General features: G+C 44.6%; 1 protein-coding gene across 5 annotated transcripts in view; it reads left to right on the forward strand.

The window, feature by feature from the left end:
- The window catches only part of MGLL (monoglyceride lipase), a 137,544-nt gene that overhangs the window by 19,198 nt on the left and 97,014 nt on the right, over positions 1–21,332 (forward strand). For all 5 annotated transcript variants that reach the window (XR_014788538.1, XM_084840174.1, XM_084840173.1 and 2 more), the window contains exon 3: positions 9,204–9,310. Coding sequence is in view for 4 of the 5 variants with exons in the window: in XM_084840174.1 (XP_084696300.1) it covers positions 9,204–9,310 (107 nt within the window). In the remaining variant the exon portion in view is untranslated. The remainder of the gene's footprint in view (positions 1–9,203; positions 9,311–21,332) is intronic.

Genomic DNA, 21,332 nt, shown 5'->3' on the forward strand with positions numbered 1-21,332 from the left:
GCTACGTGACGATTGACGTAGCCTATCACGGCTGACTTTGCAGATCTAGCCGTGATAGGCTACGTTAATCGTCACGTAGCCTATCAGGGGTCGTTTTGTTTTGTTTTTTAAACTTTCGCGGCCGGGCGAGGCGGGAAGCCTCCTCCCCGGCCTGAATTTCGGCCGGGGCGAGGCGGGAAGCCTCACCCCCGGCCTGAATTTTGGCCGGGGCGAGGCGGGAAGCCTCCCCCCCCCGGCCTGAACTTCGCGGGGGGAGCAGCGAAGCGCCTCCCCCCCACCGCGAACGTCCTTCGAAGACAGGTAAGGGACTTTCGTCCACCCCTAAGCCAGACGATGAAGCACATGGTCTTTGATGTCTATATACTAATGCCCAGAGTATGGGAAACAAACAGAACGAACTTGAACTCTTAATACAAGAGGGAAATTATGACCTGATAGGTATAACTGAGACTTGGTGGGATGACTCTCATGACTGGAATACAGCAATTGAAGGATATAACTTGTTCAAAAAGAACAGGAGGAACAGAAAGGGAGGTGGGGTTGCACTGTATGTGAAAAATACATATCCCTGCACAGAAATACAGGAGGAGGAGCTTGGTAGCCCCATCGAGAGCATCTGGGTTGAAATAAATGGAGCAAAGAATAAAAGGAACCTGGTGGTCGGAGTCTACTACCGGCCACCCAATCATGGAGAAGACAAGGATGAAACTTTTGAAAAGCAAATAGCCAGTGTTTTAAGGAAGCATGATGTAGTAGTAATGGGGGACTTCAATTTCCCTGATATTTGTTGGGAGACAAATTGTGCAAAACATGGCCCCTCCAGGAAATTCCTGACTTTTGTGGCGGATAACTTCCTCCTACAGAAAGTAGAGGAAGGAACTAGAGGATCGGCTATCCTTGACTTGATCCTAACCAACAGAGAGGACTTAGTGGATAAAGTGGCAGTTACAGGAACTCTGGGGGAAAGCGACCATGTTGTACTTGAGTTCTTGGTTCTAAGGGAAGCAAAAGCTGAGTGTAGTCAAACGCGTACTCTGGATTTTAGGAAAGCTGATTTTAATAAACTCAGAACAATGATCAGTAAGGTCCCATGGCAAGCGACGCTAACGAGAAAAGGAGTCCAAGATGGGTGGGAGCTTTTAAAAAAGGAAATTCTCAAGGCACAATCACAAACAATTCCAACAAGAAGAAAAGGTGGAAGACAACAGAAAAAGCCAATGTGGCTTCACAAAAAGCTTAGGGATGACCTGAAAACAAAAAAGGACACATATAGGAAGTGGAAAGAAGGCCAAGTAACAATGGAAGAGTACAGGCAGATAGCACAGAATTGCAGGGATGGCGTCAGGAAGGCTAAAGCTGAGAATGAGCTGAGGTTAGCAAGGGATGCTAAAAACAACAAAAAAGCTTTCTTCAGCTACGTGCATAGTAAAAGGCAGAGGAAAGAAATGGTGGTTCAGCTATTAAATAAGGATGGCAAAACGATAACAGATGACAAAGAAAAGGCAGAGGTGCTCAATTCCTACTTTGGCTCAGTCTTCTCCCAAAAGAGGGTCTATGACCCCCCAGGCAAAGGCGAAGTACAGGCTGAAGGGGCAGGATTGCAGCTTGAGATCGATAGGCATATGGTCAAGGAACACCTAATGACTTTGAATGAGTTCAAATCTCCAGGGCCAGATGAACTGCATCCTAGAGTAATAAAGGAACTGGCAGAAGAGCTCTCAGAACTGCTGTCTATTCCCTTTGAGAAATCATGGAGGATGGGGGAAGTGCCAGATGACTGGAGGAGGGCTAACGTTGTCCCTGTCTTCAAAAAGGGTAAAAAGGAGGAACCTGGGAACTACAGATCAGTCAGTCTGACATCAATCCCTGGGAAAATTCTGGAGCAGATGATAAAGGAATCCATCTGGAAGCACCTTGACAACAATGCTGTGATTACTCGAAGCCAGCATGGATTTGTCAAAAACAAGTCCTGCCAGACAAATCTGATCTCATTTTTTGATCAAGTAACCTCCCTTGTAGACCGTGGGAATGCTGTAGACATCATATACCTTGACTTCAGCAAAGCTTTTGACAAAGTGCGCCATGATATCCTGATGAGCAAACTAGCTCAAAGTGGGCTAGATGAAACAACGATCCGGTGGATCCACAGTTGGCTACAGAATCGGACTTAAAGAGTGCTTATCAATGGGACCTTCTCAAACTGGGGAGAGGTAACGAGTGGGGTACTGCAGGGCTCAGTCCTGGGCCCAGTGCTCTTCAACATTTTTATTAATGACTTGGAGGAGGAGGTGCAGGGAATGCTGATCAAATCTGCAGATGACACAAAATTGGGTGGGCTAGCTAATACTTTGGAAGACAGAAACAGAATTCAAAGTGATCTTGATAGACTGGAGTGCTGGGCAGAAAACAACAGAATGACATTTAATAGGGATAAATGCCAAGTTCTGCACCTAGGAAAAAGAAACCAAAGGCACAGTTACAAGATGGGGGATACGTGGCTCAACCACACTACAAGCGAGAAGGATCTTGGAATTGTTGTTGATCACAAGCTGAATATGAGCCAACAATGTGATGTGGCTGCAAAAAAGGCCAATGCTCTTTTGGGCTGCATTAAGAGAAGCATAGCTTCCAAAGCCCAGGAAGTACGAGTTCCCCTCTACTCAGCACTGCTTAGGCCTCATCTGGAGTACTGTGTCCAGTTCTGGGCACCACACTTGAAGAAGGATGCAGACAAACTGGAGAGGGTTCAGAGGAGGCAACAAAGATGATCAGGGGACTGGAAACAAAGCCCTATGAAGAGAGACTGAAAGAACTGGGCATGTTTAGCCTTGAGAAGAGAAGACTGAGAGGAGATAAGATAGCACTCTTCAAGTACTTGAAAGGTTGTCACAGAGAAGAAGGCCAGGATCTCTTCTTGATCATCCCAGAGTGCAGGACACGGAATCATGGGCTCAAGTTACAGGAAGCCAGATTCCGGCTGAACATCAGGAAAAACTTCCTGACTGTTAGAGCAATACGATAATGGAACCAATTACCTGGGGAGGTGGTGGGCTCTCCCACACTGGAGGCCTTCAAGACAAGGCTGGCCAGCCATTTGTCAGGGATGCTCTGACTTGGATTCCTGCATTGAGCAGGGGGTAGGACTCGATGGCTTGTAGGCCCCTTCCAACCCTACTATTCTATGATTCTATGATTCCATGAATAAGGGCTCTGGCCTAGAAAAATACAGCCAGCTCACTAGCAGCTCTGTTCTGGGCATAAATTGTGCACACGTGTTAGGGAAGGATTATTAGGAAAGGGATTGAAAAGAAAAATGTCAATATGATCTTGCCTTTGTATAAATCTACAGTATGACTATGTTAAGATCTTCAGTAACCCTGCTCAGAGTGGCCCAACCTTCTGTAGTGAGATCGGTGGTCATGGGGAACATGGCCTTTGTTGTGACACCTCTTAGTTGTGACAGGGAACCTTCCCTGTCCTTCTGTCAGGCTCCCTCCTTGATGACTATTTGAAAGAACCTTAAAATGTTAAAATTAAGAGGCAAGATATAAAATAGTATGTTGGATCTAGGCTTAGGACGCAATCCTATCTGGATATTTAGCAGCCTCCAAAGTTGGAGGCTGCCAACTATCCCATGCAGGGCGGCTGGAGCATGGAGGTGATTCTGTCCTCTGTGCTCTGGCCACCTTGATTTCGCCTGTCTAGGAGTGGCTTTGGGGAGGGGGAGGGGAGGGTCCTGGAGACCCGATAGGAAGCTATGTAAAGCAGCTTCTGCAGCCTCCTCCTCACCCACAGGGCTGCCCCCTTTTCCCCGTCTCCGCACGCCATTTCCAAGAGGTGTAGCCAGCGTGGAGAGAACTGCACCAGCTACGAAGGGGCAGGGAGTGCGATTTCTGGGGACTAAGATCAGAGCCCTTGCTCCAAACCCAGTTCCCGGAAACTGAACAATTCTATGACACTCTAGGCAGCGTCTAGCGGCCGTATGATTGCTCCCTTAGTCATGCTTAGAATCCATTGAAATCAATGGGACTAGAGTTAGTAATAACTAATGTAAGCCTCACTGACTCTAAGCGACTAAGTCTGGATCCAACCTGTTTTAAATAAATACAGTTCTGGTTGCCCTGTTTTAAAAAGGATGCCGTAGATGTGGAAAAGTTGCTGGAAAAGGCAACCAAACTGATTGGGGTTGAATCACCTTCTCTGTGAGGAAAGACTAGAATGTTTGGGCAGTTTTTATTTGCATTTGCCTTTTTTGCAGCCACACCACACTGCTAATTCATTCATATTCAGCTTGTGATTTACTATAACTCCAAGATCCCTTTCACACATACTGTTGCCAAGCCAGGTATCCCCCATCTTATACTTGTGCATTTGATGTCTTTTTCCTAAATGAAGAATTTTACACTTGTCTCTGTTCAAGTTCATTCTGTTATTTTCTGCCCAGTTTCCTAACCTTTCCATCTCACCCAATTTTGTGTCATTTGCAAATTTGATCAGCATTCCCCTCACCTCTTCCTCCAAGTCATGAATGAAAACGTTGAAGGCTACCAGACCCAGACCTGAGCCCTGTGGCACCCCACTTGATACCTCCCTTCAGTTTGGTGAGGAACCATTGACATGAACTCTTCAAATATGATGCTCCAGGCAGCTTTGGTCACGTAGCAGTAGTGCCATCCAGCCCACACTTAAGTAACTTGCTAATCAGAATACCATTGGGCACTTTGTCAAATTCCTTGCTGAAGTCAAGATATATTATGTCCACATAGACAACTTTAAAAGAGGACTAGACAAATTCATGGAGGTTAAGGCTATCAGTGGCTACTAGTCATGATGACTATATGTTACCTCCATTATCAGAGGCAGTATTTCTCTATACCGGTTGCTGGGGATCATGGGGGAGGGTGCTGTTGCATTCATTTCTTGCTTGTGGGCTTCCCACAGGCATCTGATTGTTTGCTATGGACTAGATAGGCCTTTGGTCTGATCCAAGCAGGCTCTTCTTCTGTTGTTCTGTTCCATAACAATATAATTTGGGATCACACAATGAGATTGATTGACAGATTTAGGAAGTACAAACAAAAATACTTCTTTGTATGATACAGCATTGACTTATACAATTGGCTGTCACATTATTTAGTGATTGGCATTATCTTAGATGGGTCCTTTCACAAGCTAAGCCAAACACTTCTTATTTGTATTCCCTTAACCACATAATCTTGCCACTAATATTTCAGCCATAGGCTCCCTTCGCACCTTGTTTTTTTTTAGCAGGATTGTTCTTCTTTACTCACTGGTTTTCGCAGGAGCTTTAGATCAGTGGTCCCCAACTTTTTTGGCGCTAGGGACCGGTCCAATTTTTCCAGGGGCGGGGGGTTTCCGCTGGTGGACTTTTGCGTCCCTATTCTTTGCAGTAATCGGCTATGTAAAGATTTACGTAGCCTATTACTTGTAGAACAGGGATGCAAATGGCGTCCGCATAGTGGACGCCATTTGCGTCCCAGTGGCCAGAAGTCTGCCAGCGGCCAGAAGTCCACCAGCCGCCAGAGCCGGCTGGCAGCTCCCCAGACTTGCTGTGGAGCGGAGCCGGCCAGGGCCAGCGTGGATTCCAGGGGGGGTGGAGGGATGGATCGCCTCCCCTCCCCCGCGGACCCAGGGTGAGAGGGTTTCGCACATCCCTGTGGCCCGGTTGCTGACAGGCCACGGACTGGTACCGGTCCGCGGCCCGGGGGTTGGGGACCCCTGCTTTAGATGATGCCACTGCTCTCCTGCTGCTATCTCACCATTTCCTTCCCTCTTCCTGTGTTATCTGAGAATGGGGAAAACCCAGCATTTTCTGGGCTTGCGATTGAAATTGTCATTTCCCCCCTGTGTATTTCCGCTTTAATGCTTTATTCCGCTTTGTGTGGGCATGTGCTAGGGGGTTTTGCTGGGCAGTGTTGATTAATATCATCATGGCAACAAATCGGTGGGGGTTTCTGCCTCTCTCCCATTCCACTATGGGGCGGGCACTTGAACTGTAAAGTGTTTAACCGTCCCATATGCTTCTCTGAGATCCCCCTGAGGATAGCAATGCTAACTTCTGAGTAAACTCATTGGCTGTAAGGCTTTCCTTTCCTGGGAGTAAGTGCCATTGAAATCTGTGCGGCTTGCTTCTGAGTAGGCATGCGTAGGCGTGCATTGTAAGTCTCCTTAGAGTAGCAGTCTTAAGGTCTCCCCTTCAGTGCATGTACTTGGAACCTCCCCCTCCCACTGACCTCACTGACTGCTGCTTCTCCCTTTTGCTCACTAGTTTGATGGGCTTTTTTCCTCCCAGGGTTGACGGGGAAGTCTCCCTTCTCAGCCATGCCGGAGAAAGGCTTGACAGTTAGGATTTCAATGGGTATTAAAAGTGACTTTTCTCCTCTCCTGAATAAATTCATCATGCAGAGCTTGGAATGGTAATTTTTAATGGTTTGTTTTTTGTATATGGAGTTGTTTTAGATAAGGCAGTAATGCTGAGGTGATTTTCCATAGTACTCCCTCCCACCTAGCCAGCCATTATCTCTTCTCCTAGCCCACCTTGCAGGGTTGTTGGGAAGCCTGAATAAGGGGGGAGAGCAACAACAGCACCGGGGGCGGGGAGGCAGCCACTATCTTTTTACCTAGCCCACATTACAGGGTTGTTGTGTAGCCAGAATAAAGGGGGAAGCAACAACAGTGCATGGTGGGGACAAGCCATTTGATGGGAAAGCAGAATAAAGGGGGAGAGCAGCCCCCACTGACGACAGATAAGGAAGGAGGGGTGCAGGAAGGAAGGAAGGCAGGAGGGACAGGTGGAGCATAAATCATGTTACAGGAACCAGTGATCAGTGGGGGGGGGGGAGCAGCCACCTTGTGTCCCGATTTTTCCACGCAGCTCCGCCCAGCCGTGAAAGGGAATACAGTAGAGGGAAGCGCTATGAGAGATGCCTGTATACAGGGCCAGTCTAAATCCCGGAAAGGGTCAGGAATCAAAAGGAATGGTTTGTAGTGGAATAAAATGCCAGGTGTGAAGAGAGCCATAGTGTGTTATGTAAAACACCCATGTGACGTTACTCAGGTTCCTAGGCTCAGCAGTACGCCATCCTGCTTGCTTGCTTGCTTAAAGTTAGGCATGTTACTGGCATGTCAGTCATAAACCTATTTACTGCATTGGCTTCAATGGAATTTATTTCCAAGCCAGCATGCTTAAAATTGCCGTCTTAAGGATTTGCTGACTCCCAACCACAATGGGTATTTTAATCCATTCTGTAGCAACTGCAGGTCAAGCACACAGAGCCAATTTTCAGGCTGTGCAGAGAGCTGCTTGGCTTAGTCACTTCTAAGAGGGTTTTTGAAATTAGCATGATTCCAGCATGTGCAAGAGAAGCCTTTTATGTTGCCTGCTTTAGTTTCTTCTTGGAACATGTCAGAATTATCAGACAGCTTTGCCAACAGAATCGCAACATCTGGAGATGAAAAGAAACTGCAAAACGAGCGCTGTGGAGAGTGGGGTCCTACAGGGTCCAAAAGATTGATGTGTTTATTTTTCAGTGATGCTCAGAATGCCTTTAAGATAACTGTGTGAAATTGCACCAGTTCTGTAGGCTTGACCCACTGAAGCATAAAGCAGGGGCGGGCAACCTTTTTTCCCCTGAAGGGCGTGGGGTGGCCTGGTAGGTGATTGGCAGACCCACTGTTACTGAAGTCTCAGGAGGTGGGCCACCAGCTGTGGGTGAGGGCGATGAGAGGGGAAGCAGGGCTATTCCATCAGCCCTGCTGAAAGACTATTTAATTTTTTCCTCTTCCCTTCCCTTCCCCTCCCCTTTTCCTTATGTGTTGTGTATTTTTAGATTGTAAGCCTGTGGGCGGGGCTGCCTTGTTTTACTGATTGCATGTAAGCTGTTCCAGGAGCTTTTTTGGCTGAGGAGTAGGAGAAAAATACTTAAAGAGATAAACACATTCAGCTTGGTGAATGAGAAACTGTGCGAGTCTCTTACACAGTGTTCACATTTTCATGGGCATTTTGAATGGGTTGTGTGCCATTGTACTGTAATTCCCAAGCAAAGACTTATGAAAAGAGCAAGTAGGAATTCTACTTCTTATCACTGGGTGGGGGCTGGGCTTTCCTGCTCTCTTGGATGCTCTGAGGATTCCATTTATTTGATTCATACCTTACATATTAATTTCCCCTCCTCTCACTATGATAGTAATGCGGCATTCAGTCTCCTAGAACACAATCCTAACTAGATAGGCGGCCGCCTTCAACCTCGGAGGCGGCCGCCTATCCACAGCAAGGCAGGAGAGGCACAGGGGGGATCGTTCCCTCCACGCCTCTCCTGCGTTGCTATTTTTCACTAGAGCCATTTTCAGTGGGGGAGCCGACTGGGAGAGGAAGCTGCCATACGACACATAGGATGTGTCGTACGTGCAGCTCCACTCTCCCCGCTCCGGAACACCCCTTTGCAGTCGCTCCACACTCCTCTTCCAAGCACGGAGGACGGGGCTTCTCCACACTGCCTCCGAGGCAGCACAGAGGTCCGTTCCCGGAAAAGAGCATATCCTATGGCCCTCTAGACAGTGTCTACTGGCCATAGGATTGCTCCCTTAACCACTTAACCTGTTCTTTTTTATGTCCAGTACACTTTGTTTGTTTGTTCATTTGTTTATTTACTTCATTTATATCCTGCACCTTCGATATCTGAAAATTACCAGGGTGGCTAACAATATTAAATGTAAAAAACCCATAAAATACAACATCATTAAAAAAAAATAAAACTACAAAAACTTAGTGGCAACATTAACCCCAAATGCATAAAAGTAAGAAGAATTTAGAATTTCTAAGAATTCTTAAAATGCCTAGGAGAATAAAACAGCTTTGCCTTCCGCCTAAAGGAATCAGCGTGGGCACCAGGTAGCCTCTGTGGCGAGGGTATTCCAAAGGCAAGGGGCCACCACGAAAAGGCTCTGTCCAGTTGCTACTTGCTGCAGCTAAAAAGGCAGGGCACTGAGAGGAGATCCTCAGATTAGGATCTCAGTGAATAGGTGGACTGGTACAGGAAAGGTGATCCAGTAAATATCTGGACCCCAAATCATGTAAGACTTTAAAGGTTAAAGCCTTGAAATTTTTTTTTAACCCACTGCTTGTTTGCCTATATAATTCCTGATTTCTAACTTTATTCTCTCTACCTTGATGTTCCATTTAGGGGCCTGGTGTTTGTTGCTCATGGTGCTGGAGAACACTGTTGTCGGTATGATGACTTGGCCCAGATCTTGACGGGAATCAACTTTTTTGTATTTGCCCATGACCATGGTGAGTACTATTAAAAGAAGGGTGCATGGTTGAGATAAGGAAAACAATGAAGTCAAAAGCTCTTCAGAGTTTAGAAACAGAGACAGTAAGTGAGTGTGTGTGTTTTTTTAAAAAGTAATTGCAAAGAGCTTCAAACATACCTCTCCATACTGAGAGAATAGGCATTACAATAGCAAATGAAGTTCAGTGTAAGTAAGTGTAAAGTAATGCTCATTGGGCCAAAAACTCCCAGCTTCACATATACACTGATGGGATCCAAGCTGGTGGTAACTGACCAAGAAGGAGATCTTGCTTTTGTGGTAGATAACTTGCTGAAAATGTCAACCCAAAATGCAGCTGTTGTGAAAAAGGCAAATTCCATATTGGGCATAATTAGGAAAGAAATTGAAAATAAAGCTGCCAATATCGTATTGCCCTGATACAAATCTATGGTGCGGCTTGGAACACTGTGTATAGTTCTGGTCACTGCACCTCAAAAAGGATATTATAGAGTTGGAAAAGGTGCAGAAAAAGGCAATCAAAATTATCAAGAGGCTGGAGTAATTCCCGCAGGAGGAAATGTTACAATGTCTGGGACTGTTAAGCTTAGAAAAAAAGGCAATATGAGCAGACAGGATAGAGGTGTACAAGATTATGCATGGTGTGGGAAAAGTGGATAGGGAGAAGTTTTTCTCCCTCTTATAATATTAGAACACGGGGTCATCCCATGAAGCTGAATGGTGAGAGATTCAAGACAGGTAAGAAGAAGTACTTCTTCACACAATCCATAGTTAAACTATGGAATTTGCTACCATAAGACATATAAGAGGATTAGACAAATTCATAGAGGATAAGGTAATCATTGGCTACTAGTCTTGATGGCTGTATACAGAGAATTCTGGTTATTGGGTGGTTTAAAGGTTTCTTATATACCAAATCTCCATTATTAAATGTTAAATGTTATCTCCATTATTGGAGGCAGTATGTGCACCAGTTGCTGGGATCACAGGCAGGAACGTGTTCTTTTCCTCATGTGCTGCTGTTTGGGAGTTTCCCACAGGCACCTGGTTGGCCATTGTGGGAACAGGATACTGGACTACATAGGCCTTTGGTCTGATTCAGGATGGCTCTTATGTTCTTAATAATTTAATTCTAGGCCATGGTAAGATAGCTGGTGTGACTCTGCCCATTGACTTTATCGAGTTCGACTATCAAGTAAATATGTAATGCATATATCCAAAACATTTCGATAACCAAATATGAGGATTGATTGGAATGCTATTTACAGAGTGTAAATTTGACTTGGGGCTACATGTTTGTGGGTGGATGCGATGGTGCGGGGTGTGGAATACAGAGAACATGCTCTAGAGAAGGGAGATTTGGTATATAAGAAACTTGGGTTCTTCAGCATGGATATCAAGGAAAGAGCCTATTTTCATTGGCAACTTCTTCCAGTTGCCACTGCTGTACCATAGTTCTAACTCTTCTGGGGATACTGGTGACGTTTGGGGAAGAACTGTTCTTTGTCATAAACACATATGAAGAGCCCTGCTTGCTCAGACCAAGGGTCCATCAAGTCCAGCATCCTCATTCTCACAGTGTACAACCAGATTGATTGATTGATTGATTACATTTGTATCCTGCCTTTTTTCCTCTTGGAAGGAACCCAAGGCGGCTTACATGGTCTTCCTCCTCCTCTCCATTTTATCCTCACAACAACCCTCTGAGGTAGGTTAGGTTGAGAGTCAGTGATTGGCCCAAAATCACCCAGTGAGCTTCATGGCCAAGTGGGGACTAGAACCCAGATGTCCCGAGGCCCAGTCCAACATTCTAACCACTACCCCACACTGGCTCTCAATGCCTCTGGAAATCCCACAAGCACGCCATGAATACACAAGCACTCCCCCCTTGTTGTGTCCCAGCATAGAGCCATCATGGTTGATAGCTGTTGGTAGGCCTAAACCTGAGTGAAATAGGCATATCCTTTGTCCTGAAAGGACGTTGTAGCTGTCAGTTGCCGAAAAGCCTTTTTGAGGAGTATGCCCGCGTGCGCACACGCACGCATTGAGGAATCAGTAGAATCTGTCCTTTAGGCCCATTTTGCCTCAGACATTTACAAACAAAAAACGCCACCACTTTTGACTGTTTCCCCCCCGCCCCCCCGGTGGCAGGATTATTTATTATGGGTTTTCTTCCATACTTCCTTTCAAAGATGGAACAAGGTTCTTCTATTTGACTTTTTAATCAAAACAAGCAGTTGAAGAGAACTGGACTAGAGCTAACACCTGGAGCCTGCTCTCCCTGCCATAAACATTTTACAACCACACAGTAGTAGCCCCTTGAACTTTACTTACATTTTTTCCATTCTTCCCACACACAAACATACTCATTTATTTGTTTCTGACAACCCAAGCATTTCTCTGGGAAAACTCACAGCTGTTTCTGCAGGTTTAAGGAAGGCATATGGATTGCCATGCTCCCATGTTTGTCTTCCCAGAAAACCCCAATTATTTCATTAGACAGCCTTATGCTGGAGCCAGTTCATAATTCCCTTTAATGACCATCTGGGAGTGTGCACTTGAGCTGCATCCAGGCTGCGTCTCTCCCCCAGTTCACTACCCCAGGTTAATGACACTTAATGGTGGTGGCTGTTAGGGAAATATCATGGGGTGCAAACAGGACAAGGTGATAGCACATTAAAAGCCTTGTCTCATCAAGCCCCAGCATCAAAACAAGCCGGGATATAAAATCATAGTTTGAAGCTGGTTTAATATTCTGGCATGATCAGAAGCTGGTGGAGCACAGTTTCCTCGTTTGGACAAAACAAAAAAACATAGTTAATGGAAGACTTCTTGGCTTGTTTGCTGGCTCATACTAAAGGGCTGCATATGTGGGAAAAAGACTTGTTCATATCTTAGCTATTTATCCAGAGGTATGATTGTCCAAACTCTCTGATTATTTTAAATGCATTTTTAATTAACACGGCTAGAACTCTTTCTTTAAAAAAAATCAGTTGTGGATACCCCAGTCTGGAATAGGACTCCAGTGTGTGTGGGAGAGGGGTTAACACTTTCTACCACACTGTCTCTGGGGGACATCACCCTGAAGTAACAGCTTCAGGGTAATTCAGGTACAGGAGAAAGGTTAAATTTCTGTGTGCCACACAGTGTTCCCAACCCAGATTGAAGTCCCTGAAGTGGCTTTTTGTAAAGAAAGTGATGTTGATAGTTTTATGATATACTAAGGACTGTAATCAGTGAATTTCCTTTTGTCATAAATTAGTGATCTTGTATTGTTATGTGGGTTCTTCCTTGTCATTACCCGTATTTTTAAGATCATTTCAAAATAAAAGGCCATATTTTAAAAAACTGACGCTTTGAATGTGACGTGTACTTTGGCCCTGAGCTACCCACCTTGTTCAGTCAATTAATGGAGACAACTCCTGTATAAATCTTGAAAATACGATCTCGGTGAAACTGATGCTGAGGTATTTGGCCTAATTTGTCAGGAGCCGGAAATAACCACCTGTCAACTGTTCTGCCTGTTTCATTGGGGCTAATTCATTGCATGCCTGCTGTGCTAACATCATAAATGTCAGTTCAGTTAACTGTTTCGCATCTTGCCAAAATAGTTGTCAAAAGGCAAGGAAGGTACATATTAATGAGATATCCAAAATATATTTCCAGCACGCAGTCCTTGGTATGTTTTCAGTGAGGTTAAATAAAAGGATATATATAGGCAGATCCCCATGTTTTTGCCTCTGCAACACTGATAATACTTGTAGCTGGAAAAAGGGAGCTGCTAAGTTGCTAGACTGAACATGCCTAGCAACTGCAATATGGCTTCTTTAAGATAGGGCAGGACGTTCTTGTTCCCAGAGCTCTGGGTGGGAACCAGTAAGAGCTCTTAGTCCCTCTCAGGGATGAAGAAAAAAGCTTAAAGGCAAAAAGTGTTTTCTGTCCCAGATATATAGAAAGAAGGAATGGCAGAGTGGCTCACCAGTAACGGTTCTGTCCATTTTGAAAGCTTCTGTTCAGGTTTAAAGCTGAATTACGCTTCAGCATGTATGTGTATATTACAGGGCAATCCTAGGTGTACTTACCTAAGAGTAAATCTCACTGAATTAAGTGGGACTTACTTCTGAGTAACATGCTTAGGATTGCAGTGCACATCTGTCGCCCTATCACAAATTATCTACAGTCTGTTTAATATGTCCAGGATGCACAGGGGAAGAAGGCTCATCCTGAAGGGAAGGTCCAGCTTTCAGAAGTTGGGAGATACAGCAGGACGCTCACACAGCCTTGTTTTCAAACTGTTCTGTGGCTGTCTAGGAAAAACAAATGTGCCCAAATGGTTCCTGAGCTGTATAGTGGTTCCTAGGAGATTGGAAGTCCAAGCTGATTCAAAGAACTCAACAGAAATAAAGTTAAAAAAGAAGCCCTTTGTGTGCAGTGTGGTGTAGTGGTTAGGGTGTTGGACTGGGGCTCAGGAGATTGGGTTCTAGTCTCCATTTGACCATGACGCTCACTTGTTGACTTTGGGCCAGTCACTGACTCTCAGTCAAACCTACTTCACAGGGTTGTTGTGAGGATAAAAATGGAGAGGAGGAGGATCATGTAAGCCACCTTGGGTTCCCTGCAAGAAAAAAAATGATGTATAAAAAAACAAAAACAAAAACAGACTTGACCTGTTTTCTCCTTCCTTTAGTAGTCTCAGCAGTACATATATGCAAAGAGCCATTCTAACGAAACCATTAGGGGCACATGCTAGCCTGAGGGAGAAGGGAAAAGAGCTGTAGGCTGGCAGGAGTGTGGTGTGGGAGGAAGAGTGACAAGTGGCACTGGAGGAGATACATGACAAGGACTGGAGGACAAGCAGCAGCAAGAGAATGTGGGAACTCTGTGTTTTGTGGGTCTCAGAATTGTGAAGATGCTACTGCATGGTTCTGTGGGCTGTTTGCAGTGTTACAGGCACCTAAAGTGTGGTGTAGTGGTTAGAGTGTTGGACTGGAACTCATAAGAACATAAGACAAGCCGAGCTGGATCAGACCAAGGGTCCATCTAGTCCAGCATTCTGTTCACACAGTGGCCGAACAGCTGTTGACCGGGAACCCACAAGCAGGGCATGAGCGTAACAGCACCCTCCCACCCATGTTCCCCAGCAACTGGTGTACATAGGCTCATAGCCTCTGGTACTTGAGGTAGTACATAGCCATCAAGACTAGTAGCCATTGATAGCTTTTTCCTCCAGGAATTTGTCCAGCCCCCTTTTAAAGCCATCTAAATTGGTGGCCATCACTCAGGAGATCTGGATTCTAGTCCCCACTCAGCCATGAAGCTCACTGGATGCCTTTGGGCCAGTCACTGACTTTTAGCCTAACTTACCTCACAGGGTTGTTGTGCAAATGGAGAGGAGGAGGTCTATGTAAGCCACCTTGGGTTCCTTGCAAGAGGGGAAAAAAGACAGATATAAATATAACAAGAAAGAAAGAAAGAAAGAAAGAAAGAAAGAAAGAAAGAAAGAAAGAAAGAAAGAAGTGCTATGAGGCCATTACGAATTATTCTGCATATCAGTGCTCCATGCTGGAATCATAACATAGGTATGCTTCTTATTATGGTGACTGGGCTGCTAGAATAGATATACTGTGGCACCAGCAGTTTCCAGGAATGGGAATGGTTTCTTGCCACATGGTTGGCTGCATCCCTATGTTTTGGCTCCTGTGGACAGATACTGCGATGTGGAACTATTTTGATGCCTTCAACATGGGGAACTTAATATTTGAATCAGACCTCAAAGGAACATTGGACACATTTGCACCCAGGACATTTGTTTGAATGCATGGTCTCTAAAGAGTTCTGTAGTTTGGGTTTGAGAATGTGACTACTACTTGTGAAGCTTTTAACTTTTTTGTTTTGGTTCCTCATCTTCTTCAGTTTGAAACATTCATATTCGCAGGATGTCTACATTAAAGCAAAATAGCTGAGTGCTTTAGAGGAAGCACTTATTCCAGAGAGAATGACACATCTGGAAACGGGGGGTGTATGGAATAGAAGCAAGATGCTTGCATTGCGCTTCGTGATGAGATGTGTGTTCTCTCTCTATCTCTTGAATATCTTTTATGCTAGAGAATAATGAACAGTCTTTTAGCCAAGGATGAACATGGTGCTTTAAAAAAAAACACAACTTTTTTTGAGTGAATGGTTTCCAAAATAATCTGTTAACAGTTTGCACCTGGTAAAGCTATTTCATTCAGTCGTTTTTGTGAGTCAAGATACATTATCAAGGCATTATACTCTTACAGATGTTTCTGGATGTGTCACCAAATGTTACTGTGTAGTAATTTCCCCCACAAAATTAAAGTCACTCAGAAGAAAATGAATCAAGATTGCTTTGTTTTGCTGTGTATGTGCTTCAGAATTACAGTTCTTTTAGCTTAAAAAACACACACCAGATAGTAGAGTTCTCTTTGGCTTCTCATTGTTTTGCTCACTTATGCTGTGAAGACCCTTGTTACGTATCCAGACAGTGTTATTTCCAAATTTCTGGATTTCTTCCGAGGTTTACTGCAGTTGGCAAAGTTAATATTGCTTGGACAACTTTGTTCCTCATTTTCATGTGTTCAAATATTTGGGTGTATTTGGAGTCTTAAGTCTGAATTTCTTTACATGCTCATTATTTCTCTTCTACAGCTATAGCATTCTTGTAGCCCATATATCACTGATCCACTCTGTTAGTATTCTTCCACAGTTTGGCAGCCAGTTCAGATGTAATGTTTTCTAGGCTTTCCCCCTCATCTCTCCATGTTAAAGGTGGTGCATCAAAACACTCCTCTTTCAGGTGGTGGTAACTCCTGCTGCTAAACATATCAGCCTAGAAAAAACACCCCAGGGACGTTCTTGGGATCTGTTGTTCCCACACTGTTGGAATGGCACAGTATAGGTCCTGCAAGGTAATGGAGATATTGAAAGATTACATACTGGCTTATGTCATCCTGAAGGTATGTATGTGGAGACTATTTGATTATGAGCTCATTTGGAATATATACTTGTCTTTAAGGGAAGTGGGTTAAATTACCATTTCCACTTTACACAGGATTGAAATCTTAAAAGTCTAAAGTAGCCCTTTGAGTATCGTAACTAATGTCACTGAGGCTGCAATCCTATGCATGTTTAGACAGAAAAAAAAGTGAAAGGTCCAACCTCTATTTGGCTCTCAGTCCTGTATTTGAATGACTGATAATCAGATACAGCCTTCACGTGGTGGCAGAGGCACCTGATACTTCTTGGCCCCTTTGCTTGATGGTGTTCTATGGGGACACAGCCATAGATTGATGCTTAAAAGTTACTATCAATCAGGAGGAAGTTATTGTATGTCTCCGTCCCTAGCAACCTCTCTTTAGATGTTGTTCTACAGTGCTTTGTGTATTTTGTGTATTGAGAAGCTGAGCAAAAAACAGATGGTACAGACAGTGCTTTCCAGCATTGCATATTGCTTTACAACACAAAGGACCAAAAGATAAATGTTGTTTTCCATTCACAGTACGGTCAGATCAAAGGAAAAGGAAAGGCAAATTCCTTCCTAGTATTCAAAAGTCTTGAGATGCTTGCAGCTAAAAAAGCATATTTCTTTTCTCTAGAGAGCTACCATACTGACATTGGTGTTTTGCATTCCCCAGAACCCATCATTATCCAAGGCTGTTTTGTTCCATTTTTTAAAGCAGAAACAGTAGGAACTGTACATTTTAAAATATTTGGGATTTTTCAGCAAGAGTTTTGATCTTGAGACCTGTTAAAGGACCATTGTTGCAGAAAGCAGAAAAGACTTGTAATGGTATTTTAATGGTGTACATGTGTCACAATGGGAAGGACTGTTACAAGAGAGGGCTGACAATTACATTGTTCAATGTTCTGGGGGTGGGGATGGGGATGGGTGGAAGAATGGATAGTGTCTCTCTAGAAGAGCTTTTGGAGGGTTTTAGGTACTAGCCTTCTCCTGGTGTTGTTCCCTTGTAGGGATGTGCGAATCAGCAAAACTCGAACTCGCCAAAGTTCTCTGAATTCCATCTCAAAGTTCATTCTGACCCAAGTTCATAGCACATTGCAAGATTTGTTTTGGGTTTTTTCACATGAAAATCTGTGCCTATTTTCATGTGTATTTGTCCAAATGTACATACCAGTTGTGTGCATCTTTGAAATGCACGCATTCTTCTCCTATCGATAAAGCATATTTATGCACATTTTTCAAAAGTATGCATTTTTTCAAGCACATTTCTCAGATGTACATATGCTGTCAAACACATTTTTTTTGCTGGGGTTGCAGATTATATTCCAAGCTTGGAAATAGATAGACTTCGACCACAGATTGCATTAGGGTCCATCTTTGGTCCGGAAGGTACGAACTGGGTAAACCCTGATGAAGAACAAACTGAAACAAATGTGTCATACATTGCTATTCCCCAGTGACTGGTATTGAGAGGTGGGGTGCTTCTGATCCTGGAGGTAGCATCTAGCCAGCATGACAAATAACCATTGACAGCTTTATTCTCCATGAATTTGTCTAATCCCCTTTTGAGCCGTCCAAGTTGGGGGCCATCATCACATCTGGAGAAAGTGAATTCTGGGTTTTAATTATGCACTGTGTGAAGAAATGCTTCCTTTTGTCTGTCCTGAGGCTCCCATTGAACTTCATTGGATGACCCTGGGTTCTAGTATTGTGAGACAGGGAGAAAAACCTCTCCCTATACCCCTTCTCCACACCATGCATAATTTTATTCACTGCTATCATATCCACAATTACTCAAGTTTGCGGGTGGCCTAAAAAGGCCACATTTAGCTTTATGGCCTAGATTTAAAGCTAAATTTGGCCTTCACAGGCCACCAGTGTGGTTTGGTGACAAACCGCCAATTGCTTTTAATGCCGCCACTGCCAAAATTCAGCAGCGGGTGGCTGTGTATCTGTGTGCAGCCCCCAGGGCATTGAAGTTGGCTCTCAGAGCTCCCGAAGTTCCTCACCCCTGCTCTACAGTCACCATTTCATTTTAATGGGGCCTATGCAAGAGCCCTGCAGAAACCCACTCTGAAAGGAATGGTTCATTTCAGTGGTGCTAAAGGATGCTGGTTTAGATGGTTTTTTAAAAACCATTTGACAAAGTATTAATAGCTCAATTGAACTCTTATATCCAGAGGCTGTACGCCTCTGTTTACCAGATGCAGAGGCAAACAGGTCAGAAAGGCCGTCATCTTCACGGTCTCCTTGTGAGCATCTGGAGGCACCTGCATGGCTGCTGAAAACAAAATGCTGAACTAAATGGATCTTGGTCTGATGCTTTTTATATTCCCATGAATGGAAGATGTCCAGGAGCAGGGCTCATCTGATTGTATTCAGATGATCTTTGAACAGGCAGGGAGACCATTGTGATTGCAGGGCACTGATGGGATTAAGACATGAACGTGAGAGTAGAAGTTTTGTTGCTTCCTGCAAATGGCAGGGAGGAGCTAATATGTTCAGTTCCTCATCCAGGACATTAGCCACAAGAACTGTGATAAAGCCTCCTGTTGTAATCTGATGTCAAAATTATTTTTGCAGTACCATCCTCTCTCCACCCTCTCCTGACATACTTTGCAGCTGAACCCACGTGGTTCTTTGCTTTAATCCGTTGTTCCTTGACTTAGCTCAGGAGGGCTTCTGCAGCGTCATAGGCCTTGCTCCGTTTTGTTTCTACTGGCTGCTGCTGCTGTTGCATGCCACAAACTCAGGTTGAACTGCATTCCACAGAACCCATTAAGAAAACCAAACCTTTGGTGCTTTGAATTAGGTTTTGCACTTGCCATCTCCTAAGGGAGAAGATAAATTTAATTCAAGTTCGCCACACTTCGACCTTTCCCTACATCTTTTATGATCTTTGGGGCTAGATGGGGCTGCTAAGGCATGATTCAGGCTGTGCTTTGTGCCCTGTGTCACGGCAGGATGGATTAATGAAGTAATAATGTTATTCCTTAGTTCTTACAGCTATTAGGAATTCAGAGCAGGGAGCTTCTAAACCAAGCAATGGTAATTAGAATATTTTATCAGCAAAGAAAGCTTTTAGATAGGTAATTCACGAGCATCTTGTTTGTTTTATGGGAGCTGTGGAAGCTATGCTGACCTCTTGGGAATTTTCGCCCGCATCTTATCTACCTTCTTGAAGAAGGGAGGAAAGCAATTATAAACATTTCCCTTCTTTTGAGACAGATGACAGAACCAGGGATAAGAAATAATTCCAACCACCAATCTACTATATCAACTGGGGGAAATGTGATCTCTACCCCATCAATCTTCTTTTCTCAACTTGTGAAATGGGATAAGGCCATTAACTACTCAGGCAGGGCTACAGTTAACTGCTCCCCCCACCATTTTTGAGAAACATTCTGCATTTTCACCTTCCAACCAAAGCATTCCACAGCACAAGTCTTTGTGTTGAATTGCACTGTCTAATATGATTCCTGCCAAATAGAGCTAGAGAGACAGAAGGTCCCTCTACAATAACCAGGAACAAAATCCCATGAAAGGCTACCAGATGACTATACAGATTGTGCATAGCTGGGTTGTCATTTTCCAAACAGCTTCACAAATGCAAGCCCTCGAGTCACGATCGCTCCTCAAAGCTCTGATATCCATAAGAGCTTGGATGTAAAATCCAAAGAGACAGCTTATCCATCCATTACTACTTCTCTCATTCGAAAGCAGGGATGTTGTATTCACCCCTCCGTAAGCAGGTGCTATGTAAACTGCTTAGAGATCTAATGATATCAAGTGGGATATAAGTAGTTTAAATAAATAATAAATACGTACTACTTACACAAGATACATTGAGTATGTCCAAAACCAAGGACTAATAAATTGATGGTTCACACACAGGATGGAGCTCAGGGCCACTTGTTTTATGTTGGTTCCAGTTCTATCTTGAGTGCAGGTCCCAGACAGTGGTACAGGGGAACCAGCTATTCACCCCCTCAGACACTGGCTTATTATGGGGTTCCACATGTTTCCATCTTGTCTCCAGTGCTAGGGGAGGTTGGCCAGAGATTCAGGTTGTGGGGTCATCAGAATGCTGATGGCAGCCAACTCTCTCCTTACAGAACAGCACTGAAGGTCTCAAACTGGTGTGTTAGGACAGTGATGGACCAGGGGGCGTCTCCACACAAGGCTTTTATCCCGTGATTTACTGTTCCTTCTTCTTTCAGATTCTTTGTGGGATTTTAAATCTGCTCTTTACATGGCTGGTTTTTTTTTACCGCATAACGCTACCTGCCATTTGCACTGGTGGGTGGAGCCTGGCGGGATGTTTTCGGATGTCAGCAGCATTGTATGCCCCGCTGTCCACTCCCCCTCGGGTAGACCCTCCCCACTCTTGTCATGAACTTTTTCATTTCAACATCCTTGCCCCCCCCCTTCACTTCCCTACCTCGGCCACAGTGTTCCACAGTACTTTCGCAACGTCTGAAATCTGCTCCCCCCCCCCAAAGCAAGCAGCTACATTTCTCTTGTTTGTGTGTACATGGGGATTGAATACAAAGGGTTTAAAGTTTTCCAGGCAACACTTGCAGAGCAGAGTGATCCCCCGTTCCCACTGTGAAGCATTGAAACTTTGCAACTTAGGAAGTCCCCGTCCCCCTACACACGTCAGTGTTGTCCTTGTAAAAGCAAGCAGTAACGCTTTTCTTGTTTGTGTATACACTGGGAGAGGGGATTGAATGGAAAGGGGTTACACTTGTCTTGTTTGTGTGTACATGGGGATCAAATAGAAAGGGTTAAAATTTTTCCAGGCAGCACTTCCAGTGCAGTGCAATTCCCCAATCCCATTGTTAGGGGTGTACGAAATCAACTTACCTTTCCAATCCGGAGTGTCCACGGGGGCGGGTGGGTGATCCGTCCCTCCACCCGGAATCCTCCCCGGCTGGCTCCACTCTGTGGGGAGTCCTCGGAGCCGCTGGCCGGGCCCGTCTGCAGCCGGACTTCCGTCCACTGCTGGGCTGTGGCCGCAAATGGAGTCCGGCGTAGCAGA

The sequence above is a fragment of the Heloderma suspectum genome, chromosome 2, assembly GCF_057233095.1.
Source record: "Heloderma suspectum isolate Gila_16-S chromosome 2, 16-S_ref, whole genome shotgun sequence".
NCBI lineage: Eukaryota > Metazoa > Chordata > Lepidosauria > Squamata > Helodermatidae > Heloderma > Heloderma suspectum.